The 20,531-nt window shown below is 38.2% G+C and overlaps 1 protein-coding gene across 1 annotated transcript in view; it reads left to right on the top strand.

Annotated features, from left to right (window-relative positions):
• DKK2 (dickkopf WNT signaling pathway inhibitor 2) overlaps positions 1-18,616 on the top strand; it is a 102,984-nt gene extending 84,368 nt beyond the window's left edge. The window contains exons 2-4 of the mRNA XM_080796401.1: positions 12,499-12,649; positions 13,858-14,013; positions 16,202-18,616. Of these exons, the coding sequence (XP_080652527.1) occupies positions 12,499-12,649; positions 13,858-14,013; positions 16,202-16,452 (558 nt within the window). The 3' untranslated portion in view covers positions 16,453-18,616. The remainder of the gene's footprint in view (positions 1-12,498; positions 12,650-13,857; positions 14,014-16,201) is intronic.
• The last annotated feature ends 1,915 nt before the right edge of the window (positions 18,617-20,531 follow it).

The following is a 20,531-nucleotide window of genomic DNA, read 5'->3' as shown; positions in this document are numbered from 1 at the left end:
ACTCATTACTAGGCAAAATGCAGAATGCTGTTATTCCAGGCACAGCGTGACCACTGAGGATACAGAGGTGAAAGATGATTTCTGTAATCAAAGAATATAAAGAAGGCAGAGGAAGAACAGAGCATAGTCTATATCACGGTATAGATAAGCATGAGATGTTAACAGGGAGCAGATAAAATGAAACATCCAAATCAGCTGGACGTGAGGAGCCAGCCCAGGTTTTCCCAAAGTAAAGTTACTTGATATAGTCTCTGAACAATGAGTTGGATTTATCTGGATGTGAAGTAAATGGAGGAAAGGTATTCTTGGCAGAAAAAAAAATGTGTACAAATGCCGAGTCCTGAGGGAGTACGGCTAACGGATGTGCAAGTAGCCCCATATAGCTGGCATGTGTAATGCAAGTGCTGGGAAGGGAGATGGGGATCATATGTCATGCTAAGAACAAAAATGTTTTCTGTTCATCTTTATTGTGACACAGCTGCCTCCTTCAGTTCAAACAAACAGACAGGACATATTTCAGATAGTATTCCAAACATAGTTCTGGAAACTTTTTAGCATTGTATAGGAGGGAAAACAAAATTTAAGAAAAGTATAGGATTACAGATCAATCCTAGCAAAATTGTCTAAAAACTCTATTAGCCATTGGGCTAATGATTTCTATTCCATTTGTTCACCTAGACGTCTGACAAGCCAATAGCACTGGGGTTGTGCTGAGGTGGTACAGCTCTCTCCCAGTCCTCGGGGCCAGATGTGTTGGGGGGGTGGTCCTCCCTTTCCTAGTTGTGCTCCACTTCTCTTTCCCACCCTCCCTCCCCTGTCTCACATTTTAAAGCCCCGTATTTTCCACAGAATATGGAATGTGAGCCAGACACAGAGGTGTTAAAAAGAGTCCAGTGCCAGTACATCTGGGGATTCTTAGCAATGAACAAGGTCCAACAAAGGAAGCAGCAGAAATACAGAGGAGCATACTCATTGCACAGGCTAGAAGGACAGAGGGATGGAGGGGAAGTGACTTAAAACTGGAGACAGGATTTCATTTTTTTCCATCTAGTTACAAATCATCTGACCTCCCTTGCACTGTGGAGAATGTGCTGGTCACCACAGCAAAGCAGATGTATGGGATGTGGGTGGCGTGGGGGACCAACGTCTTCAATATGTTTTCTTTGGGATTACTAACACATTGAATATGTCATCACAAGATGTACCACATTTCTGAGGCTGAGATTTGAACACTAGGGTCACACAAACCAAAGAATCTGTCATCTGGCTTATAATTTCCTCCCTTTCCTATCCTGTAACAAAGCATTTAAATAGAATTTTTCGATAGAAGTAGATTATACACCAATGAGTGATGTCTTTATGCCACGCTGTTTGCTTGAATAAGTTCCTTTGTCCTTTTGTGCTGACCTTCTCTTCCTTCTTCCACACAATAAGAATTTAAATTAGTTCATGGGGGTAGAAAGCTGGTAAGTAAGACCACGTGTGTATTGAGATATCGATTGTTTTTTGGAAAAGCATTTTATTTTAATAAACAACATGTGGTCACATAATTGCTATTATCGGACCCTAAAAATAAAAGTACTCTCCAAGCTGGGGCTTTTGAACCCAATCATCTTGCAAATGTCTGAAATAAATGAGTAGCCTTAGCTATTGTAATTTCATCCATCAGGAGGTCAGGCAACTATTCTACCCAGATGCCTTAATCCTTCTGTTTTGTTAGAGACCCCGAGGCTGATTCCAACTCTCTCCAATACAGTTTGCCCTGAACTTTGGAGCTCAGAAATGATGATATGAGTCTTTTTAGTGTGCTCCTCTTGTGAATTTCTATGTGAGGCCTGTCCCACCAACTGAACACTCCATAAAACCAAAAATGAAACCTGGGCACAGGGCACAGATTCTTAACCTGTTTTATAGTCTATATAAATATTAGCTCGAGATAACTAGAGAAGGACTCAAGCTGGGAAATGGGAAAGAATTGGGATGGGAAAATAATGGATTAAATGACTTCTTCTCCTTTCTCTTAGTAACAGATAAGTTGGCTTATCCAAAGATCAGGAGTTAAAGTCCTTCCCCCGGCTGCACATGTAACTTGTATTTAGTCTCTCCATATGTCACTAGTGTGTCATGTCCTAATGATTCCAGTCCAAGAGACTTCACACATTGACTGTTGATTTTCTTCCAAGTGGCAGAGGCAGAAATAGATGAGCTATTTAGGCAGTATTCTTGTTAAATTTGTGAACCACCTCTGCATTCTACTTTTTTCCCCCTTTCTTTTTCAATAATTTTTAAAAAATATTTTATTCATTTATTTGTGAGTGAAAGAGAGCATGTGCAAGAGCATGGATTGGGGAGGGGGGCAGACAGAGAGGAAGGAGGAGAAGCAAGCTCCCAGCTGAGCTAGGAGCCTGATGTAGGGCAATCCCAGGACTCTGGAATCATGATCTGAGCTGAAGGCAGATGCTTAACTGACTGAGCCACCTGGGTGCCCCTGGATCCCACTTTTTTAATCAAAATATTTTTAGTCAAGTCGATCTTTGTGTCTGTCATGACTTAGTAAACCTCTTGCTCCAACCCTCTGGAGAATCACGTTGGGTCATGCTTCTCTTCCCAGCACACCTTGAGGGAAATAATGCTGCCTGCCTTCTTGCTCATGACTCTCAATTTGAATGATAACATTTTATATTTTCAAGCAATATTTATACAGAGCTTAAAATAGTTCTTTTTTTTTTTTAAAGATTTTATTTATTTATTTTTCAGAGAGAGAGAGAGAGTACACACAAGTAGGCAGAGAGGCAGGCAGAGGCAGCGAGAGAAGCAGGCTCCCTGCTGAGCAAGGCGCCCGATGCGGGACTCGATCCCAGGACTACTGGGACCATGACCTGAGCCAAAGGCAGCGGCTTAATCAACTGAGCCACCCAGGCGTCCCTTAAAATAGTTCTTGATTAAGAACTGAGTGTTTTCACCACAATGGTTATTGAGGATTATATTTTGTTGTGACTTTTCCATCTTCCCAACCATGAAAGAATGAGCTTTTCAATTTTATTAGCGTCTATCAACTGTTTCCTCAAAATCAGAATACAATGTGGCAAGTGGCCATTTGATTATTAGTCTAGCCTAGTTCCTAGTAGAGATGGAAGAGAATTAAATGAGATTGGAGAAGTATATAGTTTGATGTTCTATACTAAGTGAATAACTTTACTTCAATTAAGTAATTGAATATACTTCAATTAAGTAATTATTGGAACAGTGGATTGTTTATATATAATTTATTTTTTTTTTAAGATTTTATTTATTTATTTGACAGACAAAGATCGCAAGTAGGCAGAGAGAGAGGAGGAGGCAGGCTCCCCGCCGAGCAGAGAGCCCGATGCGGGGCTCAACCCCAGGACACTGGGATCATGACCTGAGCCCAAGGCAGAGGCTTTAACCCACTGAGCCACCCAGGCGCCCCGGATTGTTTATATATAATTTAAACATATTGATAGTCTGATTCTGCTAATAAGGTGATGTCAATAAAACAAAACAGAAAATTTTTAATTAAGAAACTTGACTCTGGATTTTTTTTTAATTTTTTTTTTATTTATTTATTTGACAGACAGAGATCACAAGTAGGCAGAGAGGCAGGTGGGGGGGAGCAGGCTGCCTGGGGAGCAGAGAGCCCGATGCGGGGCTTGATCCCAGGACCCTGAGATCATGACCTGAGGAGAAGGCAGAGGCTTTAACCCACTGAGCCACCCAGGCGCCCCCACTCTGGATTCTTGATACTCTTGCAAGAAATTTTGCCTCTAGGAAACCCAAGTTCTTCCAAACCTTCCTACTACAAAAACTATGAAACATAAATTAGCAAGGAATAAGAAACTTTACCTTGAATCTCATGAGATTAGTTCTTTTAAAAATTATATTAATTTTAATAGATAATATAGGCATCTAGTGCAAATTAGAAAATGTTTAAAGGACTTCACATGGAAACTAAAATTTTCCTCTTTTCTCAGTTCTCTGTCCTACCTTCCCATGGGTAAATTCTGCTATACATTTCTTGGGTTTTCTGAAGTAATACATTGGATAACTTTTGTACACACACACACAAATATGTATGTGTGTGTATATATACACACACACTCACACACTCATTAACCTATATTTTCACTGGATTTTTATTCTCATTTATAAACCATGATATTACAAGTGAAAAATGGCTCAAAGTCATGTAACATCTAAAATTCCCAAGTGTTTACACTTGGGCTCAGAAATAGTTACTAACACAGACCTATTCTGGAATTGTAAGGAAGGTCTTTCGTAAACAACAATTTGAAAGTGTGTTAAGTTTTCATAACTACCTGGGCATTAGTATTTGAATTTTGAATATGATTTTTCATGGGAAAGGGAATTTGATGCTCTACAAGAAATAGGAGATAAAAACACACATCATCTATTTATCATACTTGATATGGGGAGGAAAAGTACTTGTTTTGTAAAGACCCACAGGATACAAGATGCAAAGAAGACTGCAAAGCTGTATATTGCCAACAAGACGCAGGTGTATACCACATGAGGATACGAAACAATCCAGCCACAATGCGTGTGTTGACAGCTCTGAGGCTACACTGTGTTTCTCCCAAAGTGCACTGGTGTGTTTGTTATGTGTTACTTTATTTTTCCATACAGTTTCAGAAATTCTCAAGCCTATCCCTAAGCACAGTGGCTACGTAGTAGGAGTAAAGATGAAGCTGTTGGGAAATAGTTGTCAGTGAATCTCTTACTTAGATTCATGTGTCAGGGAACCAATTTCCCACTTAGACCGTGTCTATCTGAAAGATAATACTGAGTTCATATCTCATATGGACCAGACATTTTCTGTATGAGATATATACAAGAGGCATCCTTAATCTTTGCAACAATTCTATAGAGCACTGTTTCCCTATCTTACCTTATCTATGATCACCAGGACAGTATTTTATTAATAATACAGACTCCTGGACCCTATCCAGTTCTACAAAATTAGAGTCTCTGTTAGAAGGAGTCTGTGAGTAAGTAGTTTTTAAAGAAACCTTGTGAGATTTTAAAGATTAGGTAAGTAGGGAAACGCTGCTGAAGGTAGGAATGATATCAGTCTTATTAAGGAGGAAACTGAGACTCTGTTAAGTAACTTACAACAATGAATAATTCAAACAGCAGTATGACTCCAAAATTCTTCCTACCACGTTACCTTTCTGAAGGTCATGAGGTCAGGAAAATGTGTAATGCTACACTGAAATTTTTATATCGTAGACATTCAATCCTGGATTTGGAAAAAAAAAAACTTGAAATTGTGTGGCTTCTTCCTCTGCTTTGGTTAGAGCAATTATACTCCACCAATAGCCAAATTACAAAAGTCTTTATAACTATATGTGGAGGATAAAGGGCTCCAAGAATTGCTGCAAAAACACTCCCAAGATACTGCTTTTTTTTTTTTTAATATTTTATTTATTTACTTGACAGACAGAGATCACAAGTAGGCAGAGAGGCAGGTAGAGAGAGAGGAAGGGAAGCAGACTCCCTGCTGAGTAGAGAGCCCGATGTGGGGCGCCATCCCAGGACCCTGGGATCATGACCTGAGCCAAAGGCAGAGACCTTAACCCACCGAGCCAGCCAGGCGCCCCAAGATGCTGCTTTTTGAACATGGAACAGAAGTGGTTTTGTCCTGTCCATTCCAAATGAGGGGAAAATGGGTCAAAAACAGGGGGGAAAAATCAGGCAAACTAGAAGGTGTTGATTTCTCTAGATGCTGAGACTGTGTGGAAAGGGTTGGCTTTGCCCTTTACCCCATGATCAATAGCAACAATGTACATGTTACAGTTGAGAATGTGTTGTGTGTTCAAAGTAGAGAATTCCCAGGAATCTCCTTGCAGCTTAATGAGATACAGAGAACAAGGCAGAAAAACCCACGTTAGGGAGGACCTTGCCTTGATTTCATAGAATTATTGTTTCTTAGGATTTCAGTGAGGCTTTCTGAATACACTGGGGAAGTTAATGGACCGCTGGCAGAGATCCATTTTTCCTAACTTATGATCCAGGCAGCATTAGCAGAATTCTCTCAGCTCTGGATTTCCATGTCAAAAACCAAATATCTAACAACCCCAGCCCTAAAATGAATATGTGGAAAAGGTACTCAAAGGTTTTCCATGGTGTGCACAGCATGAATTGTTTTCAGGAAATCAATTTCCATATCCTTAACTCCCATGATTTTTTTTTTCTTAAAGTTGTCTGGGAATGTGCCTGTGTTTACAATAAGTCTTTTGCCATTTTATGTGGAAAGAAAGGCAAAATCGTCATGCATTCCAAATCTTGATATACTGCATTAACCAGCAGTATAAAACCTTTTATAGATGACAGACTAAAGTAAAATTTGCAGTTTTGGTTTTAACAAAAATGTTCTTAATGGTTGATTAGGATATCCTAAACACATCTTTCCTTGTCTTGTCATTAATTTTTTAAAAGTGAAGCTTGGTCCTGGCTGGAAAATTCTGGACACAGAGCATCTAAAAATAGTTGTGATGACTTGTATATTTTAAGAGTTAACTGGATGTTTTCTAAAACCAATTTTTCTCTAAGAAAAATATCCATGGCTGTGTTGTGACTTATTTTAGGATCAGTATACATTAATCAATCAGGTAGGTAAAAGCTATTTTTTTTAATCATGTCAAATTACTGTGAATTTCACCTTATAAACATATTCATAAAACAAACTAAAATTATGCTGAAAAATTTTACATGTCAAATGTGCGAGAAGATATGTACTATTTTAGGGATGGTGCAGGGAAAATGTTTGTAGATGACAGAACTGCTTGTGTCTGGATTGCAGCTGGTATTCAATAAATAAATAAATAAATGTTCAATAAATAAATACAATAAGTAAACAATTATTGGATATTGGATGAATACCAAACAGCCGCCTTAATGAACCCATGGCACATATCTGGAACATCATGATATATCTGAACTTCTTCCATCTAGTTTAATGAAGCTCAATCCTCCTGGCCTTATGTTCAATAATCCTCAAAGATACACCCTTATCCCCTAGAGGTAATTGTGGACAAAGGGAAAGATCCCATGGCACAGACTTTGGCATGTAGTATACAACCACACATTAGCCAGTTTGAGTTCTATGTCCCCGCACCTCCAGAAGTTGCAGTCTTAAGGTTTGCCTTTGAAATCACCACCTTAAAGGATAGCAAACCTTGCATATACACTGAAACAGAGAACTATCATGTGGAACGTCAGGGCAAGAGAAGATAATCTTTTCTTTAAGGACCTGGGGGAAGCCAGTCTGATGGAGTCAATTTCCCAATAATTGTCAACCTTCTGCTATGTTCTCTTTGAGACCCCAGACATTCTAGTCCCCAGCCCTTTGCTGCTACCTCCTTCTATCCACTCGCCCCAAATGTTTTTCATTCCCACAGCTGGGTCGTCCCCCTGCAGGCTTTCTTCTGCCTGCCCAGCTGATGATGTTTTTCTGGCTCCAGAAAACTTCCGATTGTTACAAACAGTGCTTGCGGGGACAAAGGATTGTCCCGATTAAAACAATAACAACAAAACTAGGACGTTCTTGCAAGAATCCGGATGGGTGGCGAGCCCACATGAACACGATGTGATGTCTCTCTCTCTCTTTTTTTTTCTCCCCATCATTAAACAGGAACAAGGTCATTATTTTGAAAACTCAGGAATTACACTAAGATTTTAGTTGTGACCAAAGTTTTGTTCAGTAGCTGGTGCTGCTGAGGTCCCTAAAACACTTTTTTCTGTGTTATTATTCTTAGGGGTCTGATTCCGTCATCGTCACATCTGTATGTTTAAAGGGATGGGCAGCCCTGAAAAATTAGAATAAATTTCATCCCGAATCTTAATCTCAAATTAGCATATCTTTTTCTCCCTGAAGTTTTGAGAATAATTGAATAAAAAAAGGCTCAATTAGTTCAAATAAGATGGAGTTACATTTCATTTTATTTCATTCTTTAGAACATTATCTAATTATCACTGATTACATGATGGGCCTTTACTTGTAACTCTGATTACATTGAGTTTAAGGGGACACAAAACTGTTGTCGAGAAATGAAACGAGAAAATGTTGTTTACAGTATTTCCCATGTTGTCCGCCAGTATTCTCTCTATCCAACAGCTGCACCAGGACATGCTGTTGGTATTTGGAGGCTTCTAGAGAGAGAAGTGGCCAAGTTTATTTTTCTCATCTGTGAATTTGGCACACAGGTCAGCACTGAAAACCCCTTATCTATGTGAGGTTCAGACTGTGACGAGTTAGTTCTCTTCATCATCATACCTTGTAGGGAGGCCAGAAAGCCAGGGCAGGACCCTGAATCCCCAAGTTCTCTGCTTCTGAGCACATAGGACTTACCTGCAGAAGTTACTTATGCTCTCTTTATTTCATTGCTAGAATTTTAAATAATGATTCCACATTAGCACAGAGGAACGGATATAAAAAAAATCCTTTATACTAAAAAGAAATGCTCATGTTTGATGGACTTTATTTTCAAGCTGTGTCCAATGCATTCACTCTTTTTTTAGTTCATGTCTAACTAGTGTTGCTATTTACAGAAATCATTCTATTTTTAGCCTAGAAAAGGGGTTCGGCAAAACTTCTTTGTTTTTTGGCCTGATCATGGACAGCTCTCATATATTCTTAATTCATGGCCCCTCGTCTGCTATTATTAGGTGTCTCAAATGAACCCATCTCCTAATTGTGACTGAGGCTAAGTCATGAATGATTTTTGCGTCAAGGCAAGTATTCCTGGATGCTCATGCGGCCCAATGTCACCTTTCCTCAGACTGTTTATCTAGACAAGTCAATGAAGAACCATGCAAATTCACTATTAATAATTTTCATAGCAGGTAAAAAATTGGTCTTCTTATTAATTTATACAAATAAGTAACAGGGAAGCATGTTATTGCTTTTGTTAAATGGAAAGTTAGACTAAGATACTCAAATTCATTTTTTGTATGGCATAAAACCATCATCAGATGGGAAAAGCAACAGGCTTTTGAGGCTAAAGTAAGCAGAAAATAAAAATTTTTCTATGGGAAAGTTTCTGAATTGCACTTTTATTAATGTATATAATTCCCTTCAGTGGCCTATTAATGCCACAGTCATCACTACTTCAGGATCATCCATAACTACTTTAACCACGTACTTCCCTCTCCCTTTTCTCTTTCTCTCTCTCTCTCCCTCCTTCCCATTCTACCTCCCTTCCTCTCTTGCCTGCTATGATAGCATTTCCAGACATTTTAAGGGGGAAATATGGGAAGAAACTAGCAAGCTGCAGAGAACTCATCCTTGAGACGAAAATGTCATATTTAAAGCTCTTTATTAAAAAATAATGTATTAGGCTGAAAATATGAGAACTGTTATTAATGGTTTAGATCCATATTTTCCCATGTTCTGTGTTTTGTTGCTAATGGTTATGCCAAAGGAAGCTATATGGCTGAGTAGATCTGGTTTGGGAGACAATGATTTCAGAAGGTGACGCACGCTCCCATCTTCTTTGCTTTCCCAAAGACCTGCTTCAATCAATTTGTCTTATCATTTATTTTATTCATATTTGAAGGCTGTTTATTGGAGCAAGGAGTTTCATAAGCATACTAGAGGCCATATAATATAATCTTGCATTTTGATTATTAAAATTTTATTTCAATTGTCAAAGAATTTCTCTTAATATTATGTTCTGGGATTGCATTTCAAGTGCAAGTTCACATTAACAATAATCTTTTATTACATAAAATTCTGCATATTTTTTCTGCCTGTGTCATTTCTATTTAAATTGGCTTTAAATAAAACTACAAAAATAGCATAATAACACTGCATTTCCTCTAACATATTTTATCTCTTAGACCAACTAAACGTTCCTCTGAAGAACTCGTGAGAATTTTACTGTGATCCCACTCAAACAGAGGACTACTATACATATTACTTTTTTGCAATATCATCGGCATCAAATATTTTCTTTTACAAAAAAGATTTTATTTATTTATTTTAGAAAGAGAAAGAGAGAGAGAGAGAGTGGAGGGAGGGGCAGAGGAAAAGGGAGGGGCAGAGAATCTAAAGCAGACCCCATGCTGAGTGTGGAGCAAATAGTGGGGCTTGATTTCGTGACCCTAAGATCATGACCTGAGCCGAAACCGAGAGTCGTATGCTCAACGAACTGAGCCATCCAGGTGTGCCATGCATTAAATATTTTCCATTTCAAGCATTTTCCATTTCCCACAAACTGAGAATGGGAAGTTAATGATGTATCTTCCACAATTTTCTGCAAAATGAACTGCTACTTTTAGCAAAAAACTTGCTTTTTACTTTATAGACTATTGTTTTTATTTTATTTTTTTAGGAATGGAATTAAGTATTATTCTATAATCAGAATCCCTTGAAGATTTGTTGTTTGTGTTGCAAATTGCTCATGATGTTTTAGGTAACACTTGTGTATTTCCATTGAAAGAACATGACCTATTTTTAAGGAAGCAAAAAAAAAAAAGTTGTAAGACATCAAATGTTTCTTGCAAAACAATTTGATGAAATAAATGTAAATGAATCAGAAACATGTGAATTGTATTTCACTTAAAATTAATGGGTTTAACTGTGAAGGGAGTAAAGTGCTTGGGGGAAAGAGTGTGGCAAGGCGGGAAGTGACATTTGTTTTGTTTTCATCAGTCTTGGTATCTTGAAAAATGGACTAATATTCTGAATTTAACCTCATTCAGATTCTCCATTAAGCCTAATGATGGAGATCCAGAATGGGACCATAATATGAAAATTCATTTTATAGCTTTATTTGGCTACGATTATAATGTAGGCATCAAACATGACCACCATATAATCCTTCAAAAGCACTTGCAACTCGAAATTTGTGATTTTCCTCTTGTAATCAAGCTGAAAGTGTATTTTTCCCCCCATAGAATATGTAAAGTCTTCAATCTTACGTATCAGCTTCACATTTATTTCCTCTGTTAAACTGAAGACGATCTGATGGAAACAAAAAACATGGGGACACTGAATGTAGCCACACATAGCAGAAGGGTGGGAGGCAGGAGGAAGAGAGTGTAAGAGAGGGAGAAAAAAAGGGAAAAGAAATAGACCATGCATGCATACCTAGGTCACCAGACCTCATTTCATAAGCAAAGCACTCAAATCCCACTAATTATTTGAGAGTCACAAGAACTTTAGCCCATAGGTTTGCATTCATATCATTTATGCAAGCTTAAAAACAACTACATAGCTTCTTTTTACTTTTTGTATTTTTCAATTAAAAAAAAATCCATTACTCTGAAAACAGGAAAGAACTACAAAAAGAAAAGAAAAACAACTTATAAATAAGTCTCCCTGTCAACATGCTTCAAAATATGAGGAAGTTTGATGTGTGGCATGGCAGTTCAATTTCTCAACTCCATCTCTGCAGACAGGGACATTTTGAGTTTCCTGAACACTTCCAAGAGGCAAGGAGTACATAAGTGGAGCATGTATTTTTATTTGGGGAGATCATCTAGGGTGCTGTTTAAGTAGCCTCACATGGTGAGAAATGGAGATACTGGGTCTTTTCTGTATAAATTGAAGGTGCTGTAGGCCATAGGGCTCTTTTTGTATGCAAAGAGCCTTCCTTTTCATTTCCTGAGAACACAATGCCCTTGGAGTTGAGCATTTCCCTTACCACTCAGAACCCCACTGCTGCTCACCTCCTGCATTTGGAATAAGGACGCTGCTCCTTGATTTCTTTGTGCCAAACAGCTTGTTACCTCAAACAGTTCTAGAAGTGGTTCTCTGCCATGATCCTCATGGGCAGAAGCAGGAGATGTGTTTTAGCTTCTAGCACAGTCCTTTTTTGTTTTATTTAAACTTCTTCTCCATTTTAGTAGAGGAAAAACGGAATAGTGAAGCTGTTTCATTTACACCATAAATCAGTGTCATTATTACAATTACAACTATTTCTGAGCCCCCAAAGTTACTTTTTTTTTTTTTCCTTAAGATTTTATTTATTTATTTGACAGACAGAGATCACAAGTAGGCAGAGAGGCAGGCAGAGAGAGAGAGGGAAGCGGGCTATCTGCCGAACAGAGAACTCAATGTGGGGCTCGATCCCAGGACCCTGGGATCATGACCTGAGCTGAAGGCAGAGGCTTTAACCCACTGAGCCACCCAGGCCCCCCCCCCCAAAGTTACTCTTAAAAGCTCTACGGACTCACACAAAATATAAATCCCAGCTCCAAAGTTGTGTCATCAAAAATACTGGAATAGCATCAACTCTATCTTTGTCCCCACCAACAATCAATATTTATAGGGTCCTCGATGAAGGAAATGTCTCTATGTAGGATCCGTGCTCAGACATGATTTCAATGGCACATTTCCTTTGACGAGAAACCTACTGTGATGTATTTCCCACCATGATTTCCCGCACTGACTATTCATAAGTGTGACGGAATCTAATCTACTCTGTTTGGTGTTGTTGCTGCACTTTCTGACAGGCCTACCCTTGTAGCAGTGATAAGGAATGTGAAATTGGGAGATATTGCCACAGTCCCCACCAAGGATCCTCGGCCTGCATGGTGTGTCGAAGGAAAAAGAAGCGCTGCCATAGAGATGGCATGTGTTGTCCCGGGACCCGCTGCAATAATGGTAAAGATCTAGTTCAGTGTCAACAGGCCTCTTTCTTTTTATGTAGGAGGCATGTCTAGCTAATTCAACTACCTTCTCCTTAACCAGACCTCTGAAAGGCAAGGAGCCTTTCCAAACTGGCAGGGATTGGATCATGGTTTAGATAGGTGTATGGTTACTTGGATTACCTCCCCAATTCTAGTTTTCCTGGGCTCTGATCTGTATTTCTACATTTTATATTCTATAGCAATCTAGGATTTGCCATGCTGAAGTGTTTTATATGAATATCTATAAACAAGTAGGTGAATACATACAAGAAAAGCAAAGAACCTATGGTGATTTAGCAATACAGTGGTGAGTCATTCCAGGTCCATACCTTGACTCTTATATTCAGGGTGTCTTCTTTTAAAGGCCTCGCCCTGCACCACACTCATAGTGAAGGAGTGAGTGGTTCCTCCAAGCAGAGACGTAGGAGTCTGTTCCTCAGCCTTTCCATAAACATGAGTTCACCCAGTCTCAGTGAATTTATAGGGAGACAATTCAGCAATAATGATGAAATGACATCATCATTTCATCAGTGACTCAAGGACAATACAGGATAAGACCATTAAAAAATTATAGAAGGTGATCAGAAACATAAACTTAGTCATATAAACCAAGATAATCAGACTTCTAGCTGTATACATGCTCCTGACCTCTGGGCAGAGTCCTATTGAAAGTACCTGGGACAGGTGAAGGGAAGAAGACCTCATGCCATTAGAGATGTTTATAATGTAGAAAAAGGTTATATTTTTGATCAACAAAGGAAACTGGATCCTGAAGGTGAATATCTGGTCAGACATTTTAAAAGTACAAACAGCTAATATTAATTTAATACTAAGTCATTATTTTAAACACTTCACATGTATTCACAACTTAATGAATGTGAATGAAGTGTGTTTATTCCTATTTTTGCCCACAGTCACTTGGTCTTGAGAGAGACGAGATTCAAATTAAGGAAGCCTGACTTTGGTTCGGCGATTTAATTCTATTTCATATTATGTAATATGATTCAATATTATTTATGTAAATAAGAGAATAGCTGAATGAATAGAGGATAGATAGATGATAGGTAGATACATAGATAAATGGATAAGAGATAGCGTCACACCTCACATCAGCACAATGGCTGGATAAGCACTGGACTTTATAGAATTGAATCAGTCTAACTGCTTATTCGCTATCTCCAGGCATCTGCATCCCTGTCACTGAGAGCATCTTAACCCCTCACATCCCAGCTCTGGATGGCACCCGACACAGAGATCGGAACCATGGTCATTACTCAAACCACGACTTGGGATGGCAAAATCTAGGAAGACCACACACTAAGATGTCACACATAAAAGGTAGGAAATCTGTAACTCTATGCTTACTTTTTCTTGTTTGGAGAGAAGTAGAATTAAAATATTGATAACTCATTGCATTGGTTTTAGAAAAAAAAAAAACAAGGAAGTTACTTTGTTGGCAAGATTTTAACGGAATTTATTAATTATTAATTTTTAGGATGCTGGAGGTTTCTAAGAGCTGTTAAATTATTAGGAAATATATATTATGAGAACTGCAGCACCCCTGATCAATCATGCCATTTTCTGAACAGTCCTCCCTTTAAATGTTTGCAGTCATATTATTACATCCCTAAGCTTTTGAATCTTTTTCTCACCTTTACAGAAATTTTATTTCACTAAACTAAACTATTTATAGACGAACTTATCAAAAATAATTGGTTTCTAGTAGGATTATATGGTCATAAAATCCCCTTACTTGCATCAAATATTTGGGAAACCTAATCACTAACCGTTAAATTTGAAAGCATGAAATTATTGAACTTTACTACTAATAGTAAAACACTGAAGGCATGGAACACATTTATCTTTAAAGGAGGCTTCTTTCAAGTGTGTTCTGTGGAACATCACTCCTTTAAGACATTCTGTGAATAAAAGTGTGCTGTGTTCAAGAGTTTTGTAATAATGTATCTCCCAGTTTGGAAAGTTCATATAATTGGTATATTGAGGGCTCTGAGAAGCCCAGCAATGAGGAAAACTGGTTAAGGTTTTTAAACACCGTGTGTCCCCATACTTCTCGACCACAGAAACATTTCCCCACATTTTTATGTTCTGCAGAGCTAGTGTCCTATAGAATACCTGACCTATTAGTCAGATCTGGAATAGTAATGTTGACACGGATAGTGCTAAAAAGATTGACAGCTCCTCTGCAATTATCCCTTGGCTATGCTCCCTGAAGACCCATGTCTTTACCCAGTCTCCTATTTCTATTCCACCAAATTCACATGCATTTGCCATTACATGAGTATCCTTCCTTATTCCAATAAATGGCTATGTCACAGTACAGTTTCAAATTTACTAATAATTTTATATAGTTTTATGTGTCATTTTCTGATGGCAACTAGGAAGAACTCTTATGACAATGGCTAGTGGGTCGTGTCCATTTCCCACAGTGGGACTGGTTCCTTCTGGGATGACAGATAATCCTTTAGACCAGGACTGACACATTATGGCCTGTGTGCCAAGTCTGTCCTACTGCCTGTTTTTGTAAAACAATGTTTTGCTGGAATACAGACTTGCCGGTTCATTTAGGCATTACTTATGTCTGCTTTTGTGACAGAAGAATTGAGAAGTGACAGATCATATGGCCTAAAAAGCCTAAATATATACAATCTGGCAAAAATACAGGGAAGTTGATTGATCCCTTCTTTATATAGGTGACACATCAACCCAGCTGTGATGTGTGTTTGCTCTTTGTTGACTTGGCCATTTTTTCTGAATTAAATATCCAGATTTGTTCTTCCACATGTTTAAATGATGGGTTCTTGGTTGACTCTGGAGCTGTCTGCCCTTTCTCTACTCTGCTCTGACTCACAACTCTTTAGAGACTGAATGGTACTAGACTCCCTGTCCGGAGGGCCTTTGGGATTCCAGTCCCAGCGCAATTCCTGGCCCCAGATGCTGACATGACCTTCACCTTTGGATCCTCCAGTCTGAATGTGGTAGTGGCTTCCAGCTCTGTTGCTTTACCATCCTCTGGTCCTTCTTAGCCCTGCCACCACCTGCATGCCTACTTCTCTGCATTAAACATCTTCTGTCTTAAGTTTCTGTTCTGCTGGCTAGACACTGATGCAGGGTTTTAGGCGTCCCTGAGAATTTCAGCTTTCTCCTTGAAACAGAGTTTATTTACATCTTCTAAGAAGGTATCAAATTAATTACCTTGAAAGTAGTTCTCTTTATTAATTTTTCATTCATCTCAAAAACAAAAATGATCGGAGAAATATCTAAGAGCAGACCATGCCAAAGTAAAGCGAAGATGAAGCACAGTCCTAGCTCTTCATGAAACTTGATATTCAGACGGCAACTAATCAAAATAGACAATAATGGATTGACATGGTTAGAGGGAGAGTCAAGTGATAGGAATCCAAGACTTTCCATCATAAAAGTAAAAGTATTGTATGTACCTCTGATTGCAAAGTAGAATTTTTTTCTAGTGTCATGGTAATATCTTTTGGTCACACCATCTCTGCAGGGCATGAAGGAGACCCCTGCCTACGATCATCAGACTGCATCGAAGGGTTTTGCTGTGCTCGCCACTTCTGGACCAAAATCTGCAAACCAGTGCTCCATCAGGGGGAAGTCTGTACCAAACAGCGCAAGAAGGGCTCTCATGGGCTGGAAATTTTCCAGCGGTGTGACTGTGCAAAGGGCCTGTCGTGTAAAGTATGGAAAGATGCCACCTATTCTTCCAAAGCCAGACTCCACGTGTGTCAGAAAATATGATCACCTCTGAGGAAAATCATCCCTAGCAGACTGTGAATCTGTGTATTTAATGCATTATAGCATGGTGGAAAATAGGATTTGGATCTCAGAAGAATGGCTCAAATAAGGAAAGTGATAAGAATATAGAGATGACAGAGAGAGAAAAAAGAAAAGAGAATAAGCAGATTAGAAAGGGGTAACAAATGTAGTACAACTGATGCTTTTCCATGATGCAACTTGTTCATGTAAATAATGTACACGTTTGTGAAAATGCTATTACTGAAAAAAAAAAAGCACACAGTGAAAATTACTGACAAATACCATATGACTTTCTAAGAGTTTAGGTTGTGCTGGAGGATCAATTTCCTTCAGATTGGTGATTGCCTATAGAAATAACCTAAAAGCCATATTTCTAATTCAAAGTTATAGTTTAACAAAATAGTCCCTTGGCATACAATAGGCTCTAACATAAAAAGCGTTGTTCAATAGGAAATGAAAGCATGGAACATAGATAATTTGCAACATAGAATCAGTTTTTGGTTTGGAATGCTACTTCTATGGCTCAATGAAAGGCCTTGGTAGACAAGAAAAAAAGCAGTCAGTATTTTCCAAATAATCTCAAAATAATTTCAAGGCTTTTATGAATGCCTTTAGGAAAAACCAAACTTATTTTGCTTTCAACTGTTTATTTACATTTTTCAAAAGTTCATTTTCACTGGTAATTTCCCAAGAACTAGTATAAGGCAAAACAGTCCATTCACATTCTAAAGGAATGGCATTGCACATTTTCTTGATCGTATGTGATTCCAACCTTGAATATATTTTATTTTCCAAAGTATCCCAATTAATTGTAAATAGTAAAGAGTGGAATTTCACAGAGTGCAAAAAATTTTAAGGTGTCCAAGATACAGAATCAACACTAACAGATTGTTATTTTTTGAAGCTTTGGCATTCTGTGTGTTTGATAGAATTAGATCGGTAAACCCATTTATTCTTTACACATGTAGCAGTACAGTCAGGAAAAGCTGAAAACAGAAACTGATCTACATTTGTGCTGCACTGAGGGACACAAAGGAAATGGACAAAACTTTGTCAAGTGCCCAGGTTTTGGCAACATGTCGATCATGTATCTGAAGCACAAACTGACTATTCGTATTGGAATCCCAAGGCTGCACAACCTAAATGGAAGTTTTCCATGGGATGTGCTACCACAATATTTACTATGCAGACGAATTCTGTATAGGTCACTAGTTGACCTCAAAATATTTATTTTATATTTTTTGAGGTCCTAAAATAATATGAAGAAGTCTCATGAAATAGACTCCCAGGGCAGGTAGTATCTTAAGGTTCTATTGTCCTCCATCAACTTCTAACTTACCAATGGCATCATCTGAAATTTCTGTACCAATCTCTCTCTTTAATAGCTGGGTTTTTCTTTTTTTGTTTTTGTTTTTGTTTTTAGCCAAAGATACCATTTCTGTTTTCTGCAGCCATTGAAAGTAAAGAATATAAATGGAATAATGTAAAATCTACATATTGCTAACCTGTAGAAACCACAGTTTCCAAATTCTTTGAAACCATTTTATTACCTTTTTTACTTTGCTCAGTTCTAAATATTTATGTCTAGAGTATAAAGCAAAAAATTATCTTATAGTTATTACTTTTGACCTTTTCTTTTATAGACTGCAAGTCACTCCTTAATTTTCTCTTACTTAAACCCCTTCTGCAGTTTCAAATTCAAGTTTTCCCAGTAGAGATTAAATCTGAGCCTGCATGTCTATTAAGAATTTCAGCTTCCCATACACATTTACAAGGGTGATTAAGATTCACATTTTTCCACATGTCTGCTAAAACAAAAATTACAAGCTAATCTATCCAAGAACCAAAGTCTGTGCAAACAGGTTTCTATAAGCTTGGCAACATGAAAATGGAACATTTCAGTCAAACATTTCCTATATAGCAATCACATTTACAATCTGTTATTTGCATTAGTTCCCTATGTACATCCCAAAATTATTATTTGAAGTAATTTATTTACAGGAAATGTTAATGAGATGTATTTTCTTATAGAGATATTTCTTACAGAAAGCTTTGTAGCAGAATATATTTGCGGCTATTGACTTTGTAATTTAGGTAAAATGTATAATAAGATAAAATATATTAAATTTTTCTCCTTCAAAAATGGAATTCAAATTTCCTTGTGTTTTGCTTTTGAGAAAAACTTTCACAAAATCATACATTCTCAGAGTTCAAATGGACAATCTGATTTGACAGTTGGGGTAGGAATCCTTTGGATGACATCACCATGAGATGACCCAAGGCAGTTTTTTATCACTAAAGGCAGTTTATTCATGGCAGGACAGATGTAATTGTTAGAAAGTTACTATTTCATTAAACTAAAATATTTCGGGCTGTGCTTTCTACCCATTTATTCCTACTTTGTGTTCTGGAACATCTTGGAACAAGGACTCTCCACAAACTTCTTCAAAACACATGAAGCCACATAGCCTATTTCCTATAATCTTCTAGCCTGATTAAAATCTCCCCAGAGGGGCCCCTGGGTGGCTCAGTGGGTTAAAGCCTCTGCCTTCAGCTCAGGTCATGATCCCAGGGTCCTGGGATCGAGCCCCGCATTGGGCTCTCTGTTCCACGGGAAGCCTGCTTTCTCCTCTCTCTCTCTGCCTGCCTCTCTGCCTACTTGTGATCTCTGTCTGTCAAGTAAATAAATAAAATCTTTAAAAAAATAAAAAATAATAAAATCTCCCCAGAGATGCCAACATGCTTAGCATATTGGTTCATTCCCCAATGGCACAATGAAGCGATAGAATATCTTTATTTCTACATGGATACAGACTGAGTTACCTGGTCCTAAGTGAACTCACAGCTACTACCTGGCAAAGTCTTTCCTCTGCTTCCTAAATACAGAGATGTCAGGAGTCTTTGATAAACAGAACTCACCAATTTTGAGACTGGGAGTTGTTGTAGAAGCCCATATTGTATTAGAGATGTTAATGGGCTGGAAATGTGGGAAATAAACGTTCTGTGACAGTGGGATGGATTAAGTGTAGCTATGGCAGCATCATGAAGCTCAAACAGTCCCATAGCTGGAGGTCAGAGTTGAAGATACCTCAAGTATTGCTGAAATAACTTCCACATTATTCTAATTAGTCACTTAAATAGTTATTCTTAAATAGTTATTCATTTCCTCAAATTGAGAACATTTGTATTTCCTAGCTACAGTGTATTTTTAGCCTATAACAGTCATATGGGTAATATTTTTCTTTTCCACTGAGCTCAGAGAGATGCTCTGAAAACTGACAAATTGTCTTGACTTCCTTTTAGCCAAGAAACACAATGCCTTATCACAGCCGTAGGATTTGAGGGGGGAAACAATCAATTACACTTTTCTCCACCCCCCAAATTCAGGCCATTTGAGGAAAAAAAGTTAAGAAGGAAAGGCAGATGACGGATTACCCTGGGCTGATAAAATTATCAGAGAGTATGGTGTGTAGCATAAGCCAGAGGATACTAGAAAGGACCAGGTTCCAGAGCAAGATACTAGAAAGTTGCCCATTCTCAGACAACACCAGACAACATCATTTCTATCTGTGGGACCTGCCCTGGTAAAATTCACTGCATGGATGGGCAGAACAGAGTAACACACTTTCTTCTGGCAATTTATGCCAAAGAAGGGTAGGGAAAGAAGAGAACTATGCATTTCTCCTTTAAGAATCTCATTTGAAATGCTGTAAAACTGGATAATTCACAGCACATGAAAAGAGTGAGTGAGGGGTAGAGACAAAGATTATTATACACTCCACATTCAACTAATGTTAAGAACTAGAAAAGAAAAAAAACTCTCCCTCATCATTCCCCAGATCTTTATATTTTCAACACATTGTACATAGCCATTTGTCCATGGTGAACATACCACCATAGATCAGCTACCTACTAAAGCAACACCTGATGAGGTCGTTCCCCCACTGCTGGTTACTTCTTTATGGATACTCGTAGGACTAGGAGTGGAAAGTTTAGATTTTTATCCCCAGGAGATGGCAAGATGGATCAAGATAATTCATTAATTCAATTGACTCCAAGAC

This window comes from Martes martes (assembly GCF_963455335.1).
Source record: "Martes martes genome assembly, chromosome: 2".
NCBI classification, from domain to species: domain Eukaryota; kingdom Metazoa; phylum Chordata; class Mammalia; order Carnivora; family Mustelidae; genus Martes; species Martes martes.
This window is presented reverse-complemented; position numbering and strand designations above follow the sequence as displayed.